The sequence below is a fragment of the Nelumbo nucifera genome, chromosome 1, assembly GCF_055504915.1.
Source record: "Nelumbo nucifera cultivar China Antique chromosome 1, China Antique-T2T, whole genome shotgun sequence".
In the NCBI taxonomy this organism is placed as follows: domain Eukaryota; kingdom Viridiplantae; phylum Streptophyta; class Magnoliopsida; order Proteales; family Nelumbonaceae; genus Nelumbo; species Nelumbo nucifera.
The window spans coordinates 182534370-182550887 of record NC_142649.1 but is presented as its reverse complement, the minus strand read 5'-3'; the positions used below and the strand labels follow the sequence as shown (position 1 = coordinate 182550887).

General features: G+C 37.1%; 1 protein-coding gene and 1 non-coding gene across 4 annotated transcripts; both read right to left on the bottom strand.

The window, feature by feature from the left end:
- Window positions 1-552: 552 nt before the first annotated feature.
- On the bottom strand, window positions 553-16294 carry LOC104600209 (protein REVEILLE 6). 3 transcript variants are annotated; one of them, XR_016080739.1, is made up of 9 exons: window positions 15928-16294; window positions 13317-13374; window positions 9729-9852; window positions 9468-9644; window positions 9228-9350; window positions 4190-4305; window positions 2108-2167; window positions 1104-1202; window positions 553-982 (listed from the first exon to the last, which is right to left on the bottom strand). XR_016080739.1 is itself a non-coding variant. In XM_010263042.3 (9 exons), exons 1-9 carry the CDS (start codon window positions 16137-16139, stop codon window positions 967-969), a joined length of 990 nt encoding a protein of 329 aa, XP_010261344.1. In that variant the 5' UTR covers window positions 16140-16294; the 3' UTR covers window positions 553-966. The 3 variants fall into 3 exon arrangements, 2 of the variants coding, with proteins under 2 accessions (XP_010261344.1, XP_010261345.1); XM_010263042.3 differs by having other exon boundaries at window positions 1104-1207; XM_010263043.3 differs by having other exon boundaries at window positions 1104-1207; window positions 4190-4299.
- On the bottom strand, window positions 4813-4913 carry LOC148804223 (U6 spliceosomal RNA). The gene has a single exon (XR_016081750.1). It is a non-coding gene; the product is annotated as a U6 spliceosomal RNA (small nuclear RNA).
- Window positions 16295-16518: the final 224 nt, after the last annotated feature.

Genomic DNA, 16518 nt, shown 5'->3' with positions numbered 1-16518 from the left:
CATTTAAAAACCTTGATTGTACCAGGGGTGCAACTTGGGTGAGCCCAAATCGGCCCAGCCTGAAATTTTACATGGGCTGGGCTTGGATTTTTGGTCCTTAAGCTAGACTCAGGCCCAAGATGTCAGGCTTTTTATTTTTCAGGTAGGGCTCAGGCGTAGCCCTTAGGTAGCTCAAGCCCGGCCCAACTATACATATTCATACAAACATGTGTATATATACATGTGTACATATTTTGCATATATACATAAATATATGTATAAATATTTGCATTAATACATATTATATGTATAATTTTAAAATGGGTTCATTGACCAACCCGAACCTGACCAGGGCCCGAGCCCAATCCAAGTGCATCAAATTGGGTTGGGAATATCGGGCCTGACCTCAGGCTCAGTCCAGGCTTGGGCCTTAAGCCCAAGTTTTAGAGTCAGGCCCAGGTTGACCATAAACCCGACCCAACCAACCCAATTTTCACCCCTACTCCCGAGCCCACGTCCAAATGAACATATTGCCAATACGTATCATAGAAACAGAACATTACACCAAATGAATTTTACTGTACAGCTCTAGTAGAAGATATCAATTTAGCGGATAAGGGCAGTTCTCTAAACTGTACATACAGAATCCGTCCCAGGCGTTTCAGTTGACATGTTCAAGTAAATGTTTCTAAACCATTGTTTCGTAAGTTCAACTTCCACACATTTTACAATTGCACAAATTACTTTTAACATGCAAAAACTGTACAAGTTAGGCTACAGGTACCTACAAGATGAATGAAGAGCTCTGCTGCAAGATTTCTGAATGGCAACCATAACCATTTTGACCACGTACATTACACATGAAAATGCTGCTTACCATTGACAATTTGTGCAGATAACCAACTCTCACCTTCAAAGATGGATGCATTTAAATACAGTGGAAAATCTTCGTTTTATTGAAAATAAGTTGCAATAGGAACTCACTGATCATTTTCCCTTTGTCCTGTCATTTTATCAACTTGACGTCAGCAAAGGGTTGTACACAGTTGAAATAAAGGTGGAAGGGCAATTATATCATGCAGATTACTAAATGTATTTGCTTTCCCTAATGTTTCTCTTCCTACCTTAATGGGGAAGTATTCTCTGGCTCATCACCTGGGAGGGTGTTATTTGTACTACCAGATTTAGCTTTATCAGACTCGACATCATAGGATGATAGCAACCTTCTCTGCATCAATTTCAAATATTAGTTTCAAGCCTAGGATATATATATATATATAGACCTAATTGCTGTGTTGTAAACAATAAACCCAAAGCTCATCTCAGTTTACAGAAAATAAAATTCAATTCACCATATTTCATTTGTAGCATCTAGTAGTTTGTCTAAAAAAACATCTTACTAATAATTTACAAGTGCACATCAAATGCAGGTGTTGACAATAAAACCAAAGGTCATATCAGTTTACCCAAAATAAAAATCAATTCACCATATTTCATCTGTAGCATCTAGTTTGTGTCTAAAAAAACATCTTACTACGTATAATTTACAGGAACACATAAAATGCAGGTGTTCTTTACATACAGTTGCAGGCTTTAGTTCCAGCCTACCCGCAAAAGGAAAGAGCTAGCTGCTAGCAACAAATTTCATGACTTGTTACTGTATTCAAGCTGCACTTATAAAAAGGGAAAGCACATTTGATAGTATGTGGGTTCCAATGTCAAACATTCTGCAATCCTCATGTTAAACATGTTTGTGTTCCTAGTGGCAGCCACTCAAGTACAAATGGTTATGTGATGCAAACAATGAAAACCCGGGAAAGAATTTAATATTGCATGTCATTAGCCACCAAATTGGGCCTAAGAAAAAAATACAGCAGTGAAGCAACTAGAGTTAAGTATTTAGGATAAATGTTGATTTAAGTCAATACTAGGAGAGACCCACGCAATGCATGGACTGGTGTTCAAAGATTCCCATGTTCTACAAGAGTGATTAAATTCAGTTTCCTAAGAAAAAAGGAAACTGAATTCGCTGTGGCTGAGTTTAAGTAGCCCTATGTTTGATTTTTTTTTTTAAATCTAAAAAAACACTATTTTGAAATGCACATAAATAGAAGATAGAAGCACTTACATGATCCTCAAAATCAGGGCTTGACAAATTGACAGAAAGATTTCTCATCAACAGTAACACCTGTAAAGGAAATAGATAAGATGCATATATTACACTGGCTACTCACAAAACAAATTCTGATCCGTACAAAATACGTAATAGTTAACAGTAACGGATCTATATCTAAGCATGAAGCATGAACATATTTTCCATAGAGAGTTGGAAAAGAGCCAGATTGATTCTAACAAGCATGAAGCATTGATGCAAGACTGGCTCAACAAGTGACTTCATAAGCTATGAAAGGCATCAATTTCAGATTGATCATAGAATAAAATGTTCTACCAAGTAAAGGAAGTCTCATTGATAAAAAGGGTTAAAAAAAGTGAAGGAACTTACTCTAATGAAAGAACTTAACACCAAGACCATAAATGCTCATGGAGATAAACCTCATATTACCCATTTATATTCCTAGTATCAAATAACTAAAACTAATCCTAAAGCAATTTGTAATTCAAACTACCTAGAATAACCAAATAAAAGGGTAAAAACCTAATTAAACCAAGGCAAAATCCTTCTTAAATCCCTATTAATTTGCAAACATGCTTAGAAAAACATATAAGCCTCATTTGAAATGGATGTACAAGGCATAGTTGAGTTGAGAAAAGCAACTTGCAGGGTCTACTTAAACCTACTACACTACTAAATCCAACAAATGAGATGATAGAATTTAGAAAACTATTAAAGATGAAATCTCTTAGGGTCAACGCTAGGCTATGGTGTTATCCATGCCCATTTAACCATTCATAAACCTTCACCAAGAAAATTTTGTGATCCAAGTTATTGCTACACGACCATGCATTCACATGATAGGAAAATTAGGAAGTGACCCAATTGGCTTAAACTTACTACTCAGATGCAGGTAAGTTCATGCAGTTAAGCAGCAAGCCAGAATATGTACATGACATCCTCTGATTTAATATTTATATGCATAATCTACAAAAGGGAATTACCACAAAAAGGTAAACGAAAAACCAATAAACCCACAACTCAATATATGAACATTAGAAAAACTAAAGAAAGAAATAATGCCAATATTTATTGGTAGTAAGAGCTTGATAGAGAAGTGAAAATGCTGAGTTATTTAAACTAACTGAAAAATTAAGTAGAGCCCAGAAAGGACAAAGACCAGAGCACTATGGAAAGTCCTAAGATCTTCAATAGGATAGAATAATTAAACAGGATTTATGCTTCTTCCTTTGGCCATTATTAAACCTTAAGATGATTGTATATGATCCCTTTCTTGTTCTTTTGATCTAAAGGAAATTCAGTTAGAAGAATAAGATAAAAAAGCATGTTATTCGGGGGTATCAGATCCCTCAACCCTACAGACTGATTATAAATTCCTTACCACTTCTACAACCAAAAGGCAAAATTAGCCTTTATTTTTTCGAAAGATTAACCATGAAATCAGCACATGAATTGTTTTCTTTAGGATATGAAACAACCTGAGCATTCTTTTATGTCTTTCCAATGCATCCCCTCCGTTTTAATAGGTAATTAATTAAGCACTTAAAATAATGATGTCTGGAGAACAAACTAGGCATTTCTATAGCCTAAAAACTCACTAGGTATCCTAGTTTGAAGTAGCATTTATTTTCTACTTTAAGCAGACTCCCTGTATAATTCTAACTCAAACAAATCTTATCCAAAGTATGTCTATAAGGTTCAAACCCTAACCTATTTTGGAAAACAAGCTTGTTTTATTCTAGCCAGAGATAGATGTAAAGTTTTCATATTAGTTTTTTTTTTTTGAAAAATATCCCAACAGATGGATGACTTGGTTGAATGTTGCGGATTTTTTAGAAGTAAAGAATTATTTAAAAACCATACTACCTCTCCGGTGAATGTTCAGACCTTTTTCAAAAAAAAAAAAAAAAAAAGTTCAGAATTTGTAGCCTTACAAACCAAATTACATCCTAGCTGCATAAGTTCCTGAGTGTAGTTTTAACAAGTTAACACCTATCAACGTATTGTGTTGTATGTGACGTTTTAAAAAGTGAATAGTGATCAAGGTATAGTGTAGAGTTCTGATAGAAAACATACAGTTTCAACATCAATTGGATCCATCTCCTTTAGTTTCTGCAAATGCCCACTTGTGTTTGGGTCAAATACACTGCCAATGAAGCTATATACTTGAGAAAAATCTGGCATTACTGCACCTAGCAGAAAGAAATATAATTAATACATCAGTACAAGTATAAGAAGAGAGTGCAATATATGAAAATTACAGTAAGAAGCAAAAGGAAGAAACTGCCAATGAAGCAAAAGCAAAGGAACTTCAGCTCAAGTACAAGAAAACAGGCTACACATAAGAACATGAGACCATGACCAACAGTAATCCAATGTAGCATTAGTGCATTACCCCATTTGTGCCTCAAAAGGTGTTGAATCTACCAATCACCTTATGGCGTATTATTCAATAACTAGACAGTTTTGGCACTTCTTTTTAAAGCATGGTGGGGCTGGAGTGGTATCCAGGAAATTGTTTGAGAAATTATTATTATTAAAAATTAGCTTCAAAGGTAAGAGTTTATAAGACAGACATACACCTCCATGCTGGAGGCATATGTCTCCAATGTGTGCCTACTGGCATAAACCTACAGTGCCTTTTAAACACTTTCAAGGTTTGTGGTTGAGATTACGGGTACAACTGAGTTAAGTTGAGTTGGAAATTCATTAATTTCTCGATTTGTTCGTGTCATCCTTGTGCAGGGGCCCTGCTAATCTTCTATGTATTGTTCCAATAAACTGAACCCTAACCCGGGCCTGATGTAGTTGAAATCCTTTAAATGAAGCAATCTGATTTGCAGCCCTAGTTGAGATGTTTCAATCTGTCTCTAAAAGGGAAGTCTATCCAAAGGCTGTCATCTATGCAGTCAAGTGGGGAGTGTTGGAAGAAAGAAACAAAAGAGGTACTTTTCCTGATTAACTCTTGGGTCTTGAATACTAAAAGAGGTATTTAGTGAATTGCAAATGAATTTGGAGGACATCAGCATGCCAGCACCTTCTAGAGGCAATCCGCTTCCCTAGAGGGTAGGAGTTTATGTTGAGAGATATATTGTATTGGGTTGTATTTGGGTTTTTGGAGGTTACAGGTGTATATTTGTAATGCTGATAAATTTTGGGGACTTGTATGTATTTTTGGGAGAAAGAGGGACTTGTGAGAAATTCTGGTATAATTTGGCTTTTTGCTTATTTAAGCCATTGGGGTTGTGTGAGATTAGGTGTTGAGTGAGAGTGGATATTTTGTTGTGAGTCTATAGAGAAGTCAGCCATGTATCCCTTGTTCTCATGGTGGATATTTTTCCCTCTCTTCCTGTGGATATAGGCTACCGAGCCGAACCACGTTAAATCTTGGTGTTTTCTCTATTTCTTCTTCTTATTTTCTTCTTGGTTTGTTATTCTATTTATATTAGTTGACATGGTAACAGAGCAGGTTTAGTGTGGGAATTAGTTTGGTGAACTAAGGAAGACTAGCAATCGATTACTGTTCACGATTACTATTCACGTTACTGTTCAGTGTTCACGGCTATTGTTCACGTGAGGTCTGTGGTGCTTGAATCTATGAAGCAATCTGTTGGGAACTTTTACCATTCAATGAAGAATTTTTGTAAGTATTTTTCATCATTTTTCTAGAATTTTACTAGACTCCGAAAGGGGTGATATTGCTTCTTTCGAAAACTAGGAAAAAGTAACATCAGATTTGGATTATCTTTTGGTTCTCTCATACCTGATGGAATCTAGGCTTAAGCTTTTATAGTTCAGGCTGTTTTTATATGAGAAAGAAGATCGAAGGATCATTTGGGCAAGATAATCTGATCTGGTTGGTATACGAGGGAATCTTCTTGTCATTATCTTTAACGCTATTATTTTTTTTTGGATTTACTCTTTTGCTGGCTCTTTGGAAGGACTCCCTCTATAGAAGGATTTATATTTTCCCTCTTTTTCTTGTGGGTTATGCTCCCTAGCATCTGAACTAGTTCATATCTCCAAGCAAATTCTGGTTTTTATGTTGCATATCAGCTGTTTGATTTATTGTCTAAAAGGTTGGTTGTTGGCCATTTAGCCAAGTTTCGTGTTTTCCTTGGGAGTTCTAATTTTTTTGAAGAAGTATTATAGAAGCTCTGCAACTTCTCTGGTCTATTTATGGTTATTAATATCAGCATGTGATACTAGAGCTCAAGGTGATTATTTGGTGTTTGAGAAAATGTCTCAATGGTGCAAAATTTCTACAATGGTTCTCCATTGTTATGATTAGTTCTAATCTGATCTTTGTTTTGTGGCTTGGTTTGATATTTAGACTATTTTGGTGACTCATGGATCTATTATCATTGGTCAATATCTGGTTTGCTTACCTCATACATGTTTTGCATGAAAGATGTTTGACAAAATGTTTCAGCAATGATCCTTTATTATGGCCATCAGTTCTGAGTTATTGTTGAAGAAATCCTTGGAGTTTTGATCTCCTTTGGTGACATGGGATTTGATTCACTTCATCTAGTTGGCTTTCTGATTGGCCAACTCTGATTCCTCAATTTGGTTTATGGAGTTCATAGTTGGTTTCTGTTGATCAACTCTGAGTATTTGCTCTAGTTTATAGAGTTCAGCATAGTTGGTTTTCCACTAGCCAACTCTGTTTTGGTAATTTTGTTGGCACTTCTGATAATCTAGTTATTGGTTCTTCAGTTTGGAGATTGTGATTGGCCTTTTGATGGCTAAATTTGATTCTTTGGCATGATATGTGTTGGCTCTCCGTTGGTCAACTTCAATTTGGTGATTACTAGATCATGACTTGGCTCTACTCTAGCTCTACGACACGAGCTCATTCAGCTTTCTAACATTCAACTTTGGTTTCTAAGAGGCCCATTCAACATCTCAAGTTTCATGGTTGTTGCTTCAACAGTACACATATTTTCATGGAGGTTGCTTCAATATCCTTCTTGCAAACTCAAGCTAGTTTCCCCTCTTGAGTTCGAGGGAGGGTGTGGAGAGATATACTGTATTTGGTTGTATTTGGGTTTTTGGAGGTTACAGGTGTATTTTTTTTGGGTTTTTGGAGGTTACAAGTGTATATTTGTAATGCAAATAAATTTTGGGGACTAGTATGTATTTTTGGGAGGAAGAGGGGCCTATGCGAAATTCAAGTATAATTTGGCCTTTTGCTTATTTAAGCTATTGGTTGTGTGAGATTAGGGTTGAGTGGGAGTGGATATTTTGTTGTGAGTCTGTAGAGAGGTCAGCCATGTATCTCTTGTTCTCATAGTGGATATTTTTCCCTCTCTTCCCATGGATGTAAGCTACGGAGCCGAACCACGTTAAATCTTGGTGTTTTATCTATTTCTTTTTCTTATTTTCTTCTTGGCTTGCTATTCTATTTTATGTTAGTTGACAGTCTAGACTTTCCAGTGTTGGTGGGATTCTTACCAGGAATGGTGGCGGGCCTCTTGTGGGTCTTCAGTGTCTTAGTTGGGTATGACACCTTCAACAAAGCAGAAGTGATTGCCCTCCTCGTTGTTGTCTGTACTACAAAGAGGTTCAAGCCTTTTTCTATAGCCACTGAAGGGGATTTGACCAATATTATTGGACAGAGTGGTGGCTATGGATAAGATACTTGGGAGCTGGCTCACTACCTTAATGAAATTAGAGACATTTTGGCAACTTGTTTATCTAGATAAGGTGGATTCGTATAGAGAGATAAATGCAAAAGTTGATAGGCTTTCTAAATTGGGGGCAAGCAGGGGTTTCCCAGTTAGTAATAGCACTATGCCTTCCAGATTTTATTGTTGAGGGATGGGATTGGAAAATAAGGAAGAGGAATAAATCTGAAGCTTTGTGGACGAAGAAAGATTTCATGGAGTTGGAAGGTGAGGAGTGGGAGAAGAGGAATAAATCTAAAATTTTTATCCTTGGAAGGTAAGGAGTTTGTAAGAAATATTTCATGGAATTGGAAAATAAGGAAGTTGTGGACAAAGAAAAATGACCAATGGATGTGGGAGAAGAGGAATAAATCTAAAGCTTCTGGAAGTTGGAGGTAGGGTTTTCTTGTAGGTGATGTTTTGATATGCATTCGGGAGGGGGCATTTTTGTTGGTTAGGTTGGAGCGTCAGTTATGTTTTGTAAACAATGGGGTTAAGTGTTTAGGTTGGATCTAATTGGACCATTGGGGGTATACAATTTAGGGGGTGGAAGGATGGATTTTTATCTCAGGTGACTTCTTATTACCTTATTCTGTATTTTCTTCTCTATTTTACATTTTGATGAACTTTTATTTTGTTATCAAAAATAATGTTGCATGAAGTCTGACAATGTGAGCCTGTTTTACACTTCTCGTCCCAAGCCCAAATAAAGGAGGTAGGTTGTGTCAGGTTGGAAGCCAGCACTAAAACTTTTGCCAAACTCTCATGGTCATGGAGCCTGATTTATCTTTTCATGTTCATGCTAGGACATTCAGCAGAACAGAATGGCAAAACATAGCTGATCCCATATAGTTGGGACAAGGCTTAGATGACAACGACGATGATGATAAAAAAGGGACATGGTGTAAAAAAAATGACAATGTACTTTCTATAGCCAAGGAGTCATAAGATCAAGATTGAACATGGGATTCGTAAGTCCATATAAACAACTACAAAATTCAATTGACAAAAAATACCAGTAAAGTGTTGTGGTTTATGCCTGTTTCTAATCAATGGGCTTTACCTATCATATTTGTGCCCTTGTATTGCAGGGACACAACAAATGGGTGTCAGCGATATAAAAATGATGATTTAGAATTTATGTATTAAGACCTGAAACTAGATCATTCATGATATAATCAAACCCAGGCTAATGAATTCTGTGGAAAAATGGATGTTGGACTGTCACAAACTACCAATGTGTTCACTTAGTGAAACACAATGAAAATAGACGGAACTTTGGATACACCCTACTTGTGCTTTCCATTGTAGGTGATGGGAATTGAACAGAAAAAGAAAGAAAGAAAGAAAATAAGTTAAATGCAAATCCATCCTTAGTCTCAAAGCTTCATGCAGTTATGAGTTTTTCTCTGCACAGTGACCTTAGCATAAGTTGAAGAGCTTACCCCTCAGTGGTGGACCTTGATTTCCTTGATCAGTTACTTCACCGCACGGCCATCTCTTTGGAGTACTTTCAGTGCTACTGCAACAATTATTTGCCACCGCAGGTACAGCAGATATCATTTCATCTGAAAACAACACACTAACACAGTTAAGATGTTATTTTTGCACAAGGAGCCATGATAATTGAAGAGAAGAAACAAGGTTAAGTTGGTCATCATGGTTCAGGTCAGAAATACTACAACCTTTTGCCATATGTGTCATGTTGATTGGTGGTACAGAATTATTAGCCCAGGATGACATGGCTACACCCCTAATAGGATTCCCAAACACTGATGATGAATCTGGCCTCAGGGTATATCCTGGTTCAAGCAGGGAAGATGAAGATTGAAATGCTCCTGTAACTTGTGACAGAACTGGTGCTGCAGGGTTCAAAGAATGTGGAGAATTTTAGTTAAGTTTCTAAAATATGAAAATTAAGCTGACTAATATTTAACTATACTAACCATTTTTAGAGGCTTTCTGTGGGTATGGATGAGCTGCTTTCCGCTTAGGCCGAGGGGGAGGTACATGCTCACTTGTTCCATTCTTCTGGACCTTCAGAAAGTACTTCTGTGCATGGCTGCGTATCTGCAATTATGACACTTCAATATCCAGAACATGGACTATACACAGAAGTCAAAATATTAACAGAATTTATCTTCCTGAGGTGGAATAAGTTGCTACTGATGTTGAAACAAATAATTCACTCTTAGAGATGACAAATTGAGGAGACACAAGCTCATGTTAGCAGGGAAAAAAGTAGCAATGATACTCCAACTTGAGTAGGTTCTCTCAGGCTAAGCAATAAATATAAATGTAGCCCATAGGGAAAATGCATAGTCAGAACATAATCCATACATTTTTCCTCGAAATAAAACAGTGAACTATCAACAAGTATCTTGTCTGGCATGGTTGTCAAGCCAACTTGTCCCATGGAGGGCTGCCTATTTTGTAGACACTATAAAATATTTTCATATCCTTTTATTTTTTATATTATAATAATAAAATAAACATTATAACACTAAATTACTTATTTCATGGGTTTGCATGCTAGTTTCCTTTTATTATTTTCTTATTTGTTAGGGCTCAATCAACAGACATGTTTTGTGCTATCTTGAACCCTTGAAGACTTAAAACCTGAACTGAAGCAAGGACACTTTTAATGGGTGTTAGCATTGACAACTTAATGTAGTACTTATCATATGATGGATAATGCAACAAGTTAATCTCAGTACAGCTATACTAGACCTCAGTCCAGCTTCTAGACCTGCGAAGAAAAGGCCCCTCTAGTAGTCATCTTTCCTACTCACTTCAGTCTAGCATCAGCAGTCCATGGTCGACCAGCTTAGGTCCTCCTTGGTCTGAAAACTCCAAGGAGAAACCCTAGAGTGAAGAAATTCTAGTAAGCTTCGACCAGAGCTAAAGTTTCAAGAAACAAAAGAAAAGGAAGACTAAGGTTGCATTTGGCAGTGCACAGGTTCTAGGGCAGATTTGGTGCTCTGATACCATGTAGATTCTCAGCCCTAGGTTAGAGAGGAAAAAGAAAGAAGAAAGATGAGAAGAATGGGGTGGCAGCCTCTTCTGTCCAGCCCAGTGATGTTATTATATGTGAACATAATAAAGTTACATAGAGTGACAAAACTGCCCCTGATTAGGTGGCAGAGAAAGAAAAGCATAAAAGGAACAATATGAGCCCAAGCCCATTACACCCAACAAGGAAATAAAACATAACGAAAATATAAAAAGGCCCAAGCCCACACTGTTAAGTCCCACACCAATACTTCCGTCAAGAGAGACATCATTAATAGAGAATGAGTATTGATGAGGCTAAGAAAAATAACCAATCAGTGAAGTTTCATTTTGGCATCTTATTTTAAATATATTTGTCAAATTTCTTTAACCCCCTAAATTCCTTTCTTATCAATAACAGTGAATATCAAGTGGCTTACTCAAGATATGAAGGTGAAGGTTTGTTGAGTTAAAAGAACTGCTAATGCTTTTGCTGATGTTCTAGAAAAACAAGGGTGGGAAGGAATCAAATGTTTTGGGCACAATTGTAAACTGTAATTGTTTTTAGGCGATGAGAATTAAGAAAGGTTTCTTTCCTCTCTTGTATAATTTTATTTTTTTTAGTTGCCTCTCTTGTATAATTTTATTATTAATCAATTAATGAAATTCTGTTATTGATAAAAAAAAATAACAGTGAATATCATTCATGATAAAAGGTTCAAAATTAAACCCCCCTTTCTTTTTGATAATCATAGATTTAATATCAATACTGACTTTCCTCAAACCCCAACTGTATACCTAATTACCAAACCACGGATTCAAAAATGACTAGTGTCATTTCTTTACACCTTATATACAAACTGATGAGGGGGAATTTGGCCCCCCAGGGACATCACGCCATGTGGCACTTCAACACTTCCGAACCGTTGCTTAACACCTCGATGCCACATAGGCAATAACTTGCATTTGCCTAGATCAAACTCCACCTCAGAAGTACCTTAGACACCTCACGCACACTGTAAGAGAGTAACGACACCACCTTGAAGGGCTGATCTGTAGGTAGTTTGGCATAAGGGGCGACCTCCTTACAAGACCCCGTCGACTTCACCGAGGTCTAGATGGCGACTTGTCTAACATGATAACCAACCTCTTCTGCATGCGCCTTATCGTCTCCAAACCGTCTGGGATCACGTCGCCTTTCCAATGGAGCTGGCTCCCACGTCCCCCCGCTTTGGAGGCAGTTGGATAAGCTTATTGCTTTACATGGAAACTGTTTTTGAGAATGAAATCACCTCCGAGTGTGGCGGGCAGATAAGCCACGTCTCCCCGAAGATCTCGAATGCGCTACGTGAAGCTCACGACTACCTGCGCCTATATGAAGGCACCCCATTGATTGGAGAACGCATCCTCAATAAGCTCTCTAAATTCTCTAGCTATCTTGCATTCTAGCATTCTTAACACTCTTCGCTAACTTAAGCATCAGAGTGCCCACCCCAGGTAAAGCATCCTGGGTACTCTGATTAGTGTTTCCTTGCAGCTCGGCCAACCGACCTCACCACCTCGGCATTCGAGCTGTCCTCCAGCAGGGAGCACCAGATCGCACTCCATCACAAACCATAGACTCAAAACAGCTTAAATGACTGATTCTAAAATGCGTTCTTTAAAAAATTTACAAGTTGCAAGCTATCTTTAGCATCTTTAAGCATAGAACCAAAAATCCATAACATTTTCTTCAAGTGAAACAGAGATCAAAGAGATGACAATGCTCACAAGCAAACAATGATGATTTTCTGAAATTTAGCCAGATTCCCATGTCAACTTTGTCAAAAACAGAATGAAGTTAACCCTGATTTTTCATCAACTTGCAATGACAAGTCACATTCAATAATATTGAGAATCAAATAATCAAATGATCCTTTTGTGTTCTCTTTTCTTTCTATAACTCTATAAACAATAAGATCTGTTTTTTCTTTGCTTGATTGAGAAGAGCTTGTGGCTCTACAATGGGGATCTCAACTCAATTTGGCCTTGGGGTTGGATAGGGTGAAGATCAGAACAGATTCATAAGTGATCATTAGTTGGTGTGCTCATCCTTTGAAGGTCCTTTGCATTCACAGCACTCCATTAGGGAAACTAGATCTTTAACATCAAGGATGGACAACTCATTAAAATGGATTCCAAGTTAATCAAATTCTTTTATTTACAAATTTTATAGAGGAGGGGAAGCACTCATTGCATTGGGGTACCACTTTAGAGGGTTATCTTCTATAGTTTCTGGTATATTTAGTGATGTTTGGCTGATATCTATTTTCCACATTGTCTTTGGAACTCAGTGGCCATATTTTGACCTTTACATCATCTAATAAATTCTTTTGATTGTTGTTACTTAACAAATAAACAAGCCAAAGAAACAATTCAACCTTAAAAATGAAAGATAATATATTAATAATTAAATAAATGAAAAAAAAAACTCATTTCTTGATAATACACACAAGGCAGGCTAAATAAGGTTAACAAGGGGTAGCTATGCATTTGAAAATTACCTGAATAACAGTCTTTGACCCAACAAATGCTTCAATCTTCTTCCAGTCACGATCAAAGCTGAAAAGACAAAAGGAACACAAATTATTTCAGAACAGTAATCATTTGCAGTAGGAGGAAAAATAAAAGCATGGAGATCCCTATGTCCATGGATATCTAATGATTTCAACCTAAAAGGAAGCTCTCTAACATAATCCTGCCTGCTTAGTATCTCTGCTAGTCAAATGAACACTCCAAAGTTTAGAAAGTTAAAATGGTGATGGAAGAATTTGCTCTGGTCAAGAGAAAAGTGACCAAGACAAGTTCAAGGTGTCACAGAAGCAAAACTTTTATGTTTATAATGCCCTTTAAACCAAGGTTAATTACTTAAAGCATTCTAGTTTCATAATTAAAACCATGCTTCTTACATTATTAATCAGCTCTCTTCATTCTATACGACTCCATGTGGTCTAGCATACAAGACAACAAAGAACAAATATCCAAGGAAAAGAACACCAGTTTTGAGAAATGAACAAAGAGTTCTAAGCATTAGTGTTATTGCCCATGTTTCCAGAGATTTTAAAAACAAGAAGGTTTCATGGTTGTCAAGGCCACGCCTGGGCAACAAGGCACCAATGAAGAGTCACCTTGCTTCAACATACATGAAAATGGATATGAATTTGATGGTTGAAAAGAAGTTAAATTGGAGGGAAAGGATTTTTTTTTTCCTTTTTAGGGGATGAAGAGTTTGCCAAAAAAGCTTTTTCTCTTGGAATTTGAAGGAAGGGAGAATTCTTAACTATCCTGATAGAAATATTTGGGAGTAGTGTATGCAGTGGCTGCTATTAGAAGATTTGATAATTTTTTAGGTCGAGGGGATCAGGGGATAGGTTTGGATTCAGTTTTGCGTGTCTTGGCAAGCAATGTAATTTCCTACTTGTAATGGTTGATTATATGTGAATTTTTTAGATCGAGGGGATCAGGGGATAGGTTTGGATTCAGTTTTGCGTGTCTTGGCAAGCAATGTAATTTCCTACTTGATGGTTGAAAAGAAGTTAAATTGGAGGGAAAGGATTTTTTTTTCCTTTTTAGGGGATGAAGAGTTTGCCAAAAAAGCTTTTTCTCTTGGAATTTGAAGGAAGGGAGAATTCTTAACTATCCTGATAGAAATATTTGGGAGTAGTGTATGCAGTGGCTGCTATTAGAAGATTTGATAATTTTTTAGGTCGAGGGGATCAGGGGATAGATTTGGATTCAGTTTTGCGTGTCTTGGCAAGCAATGTAATTTCCTACTTGTAATGGTTGATTATATGTGAATTTTATTTTATTTTGAGGTGACAGTTTTGTAGTAGTAAGTGCTGCTTGTTATCCTAGGAAGCAACCATGGGGGTTTGTGTAATTTGGGTTGCTGAGATCTGTACTGGGGGGATGTACCTATGGGCGTTAGTTTATAGAATAGGGCATGGAGAGCATTTTTGTTTGTTGTCCTTGGTGATTTCTTCACCTGCCTAAGTGCTTTGCATCTTCCACCTTTCTTTTAACGAATCTTATAATATAATTTTAATTTTGCCATCAAGAACAGAGAAAATCAATGAGTTCAAAAAGGGAAGGAGAAAAGAACATTTCCAACTCCTAAAATTTCTACTTGCTTTATGCCCATTGTAGCAGGATTTATATAAGACACATCTATAAAGTTCTGAAAATGTATGACATTGCCAAAACGTTATTAGGTCAGGAAAAGAAATCATAAAACAGAGGTCCTCTGAATCCCCCGGGTTTTTTCAAATGGATTACAATCTCTAGTTCTTTCTTCCTTGATTTTAGCAAGTATATGATTCACCGGAATGAACAGAATTAATTCACTGCTTTCTGTAACTAGCATAGAGACAATACTGAAAAAAGAAAACTAGAATAGAGCCAAGAATACAATTCATTTGTCCTTTTAATAGAAAAAATGTGAAAATAAAATGATACGTCCTGCATTAACTGAAATATTCAAGCATATATCTTTAATTAGTTATCAGCTTTTCCGTGACGGGAGCTGACTACGGCTCCAGATATTTACAGTATATATAATCAAAATAAGTAGCTTCGAATGGTTTGGAAGATCTGCTTACCAAAAAAACCAGGTTTAAGATGTAACAATTAACATATTAACTAGTGAATAAGAGTTCATCGAATTTGTTGCAAGTACAACGTGAGCAAAAAAAACTAAATACATCAAAACCCAAACAATCAACAGCCATACCACTGTGCCCAGAAAAAGCCATTTCTCTGGAACGTTTTTCCCGCTATCCATTCTTGATGCAGCCAAATTCATGCTACCCTTGGCAGCGTCAATTCTCAAAAAACCCTAAGGGCATCGGGCTAGAATTCACGATTATTTCTCAATTCTTCACAGTACAAACATCGAAGTAATGACCCCAAACACAAATACACAATCGACACTTGAAAAATATTACGCAATTCACGCAAACAGTGATTAAAGAGAGGTAAGTAGCCAAGTTTTACGACCAAAAATAAGATAGTTAATAATCCCATAAAAACATCAACGAATTGAAGAAAACAGAGGGAAACACAAGAAAAAGAAAACAAAAGAAAAGAGGAGTTAAGTTAGTTAAATTAGAAGCGCACAGTTGGAGAGCTTCCAGGAATTTGTCGTGCTCTTGCTCAGTCCAGCTCTCTCGGGATTTCGTGATGGTGTAGGGTTTACGAATCTTCTTAGTGGGATCGTCCGGTGAAGCAGTGGTGGCTCCTGCTAAAGAGCCGAGACCGGGAAGAGCCATTTCCATGGGATCCAAATAGAAAACTTCAGCTGGATTTGGGATTGGATTAACGGACACCATATGCCGGACAGGCCACCTCTCTGGCTCTCTCTCTCTCTCTCTCTCTCTCTCTCTCTCTCTCTCTCTCTCTCTTTCTCTATTCCTCTGCGTCGCTTTCTGCTGCTAATTGCTACTGCTTCTTTCTTCAACACCGAGAGAAGGTCATAGTGCGGTTTAAGCCGACTTTCTATTTCTTATTTATATAAACGATGACCTGAGAGGAAAAAACACGCACGAGTGTAGGTAAGATGTGGTGTAACCGTCCTCATCAATATCCACCGTACACATAACTGATGATCAGGAGATTTTAGCATCTTGATGAAGATTCTAAGAAGAGTGTGGTGATGGAACTACCAAAGGCCAAAGCCAATGTAGAGCAAGTTTTTAACATAGAATGTTG

What these genes read in the sequence shown, in the direction of transcription:
- LOC104600209 (XM_010263042.3), bottom strand. Translation starts at nt 16,139, where the DNA reads ATGGTGTCCGTTAATCCAATCCCAAATCCAGCTGAAGTTTTCTATTTG. An exon ending in TCAAGGTCCACCACTGAGGG is followed by an intron (nt 4,306 to 9,227) that starts GTAAGCTCTTCA and finishes TCTTTCTGCTAG; the next exon opens with GTGCAGTAATGCCAGATTTT. An exon ending in GCCCTGATTTTGAGGATCAT is followed by an intron (nt 1,208 to 2,107) that starts GTAAGTGCTTCT and finishes AAATTGATGCAG; the next exon opens with AGAAGGTTGCTATCATCCTA.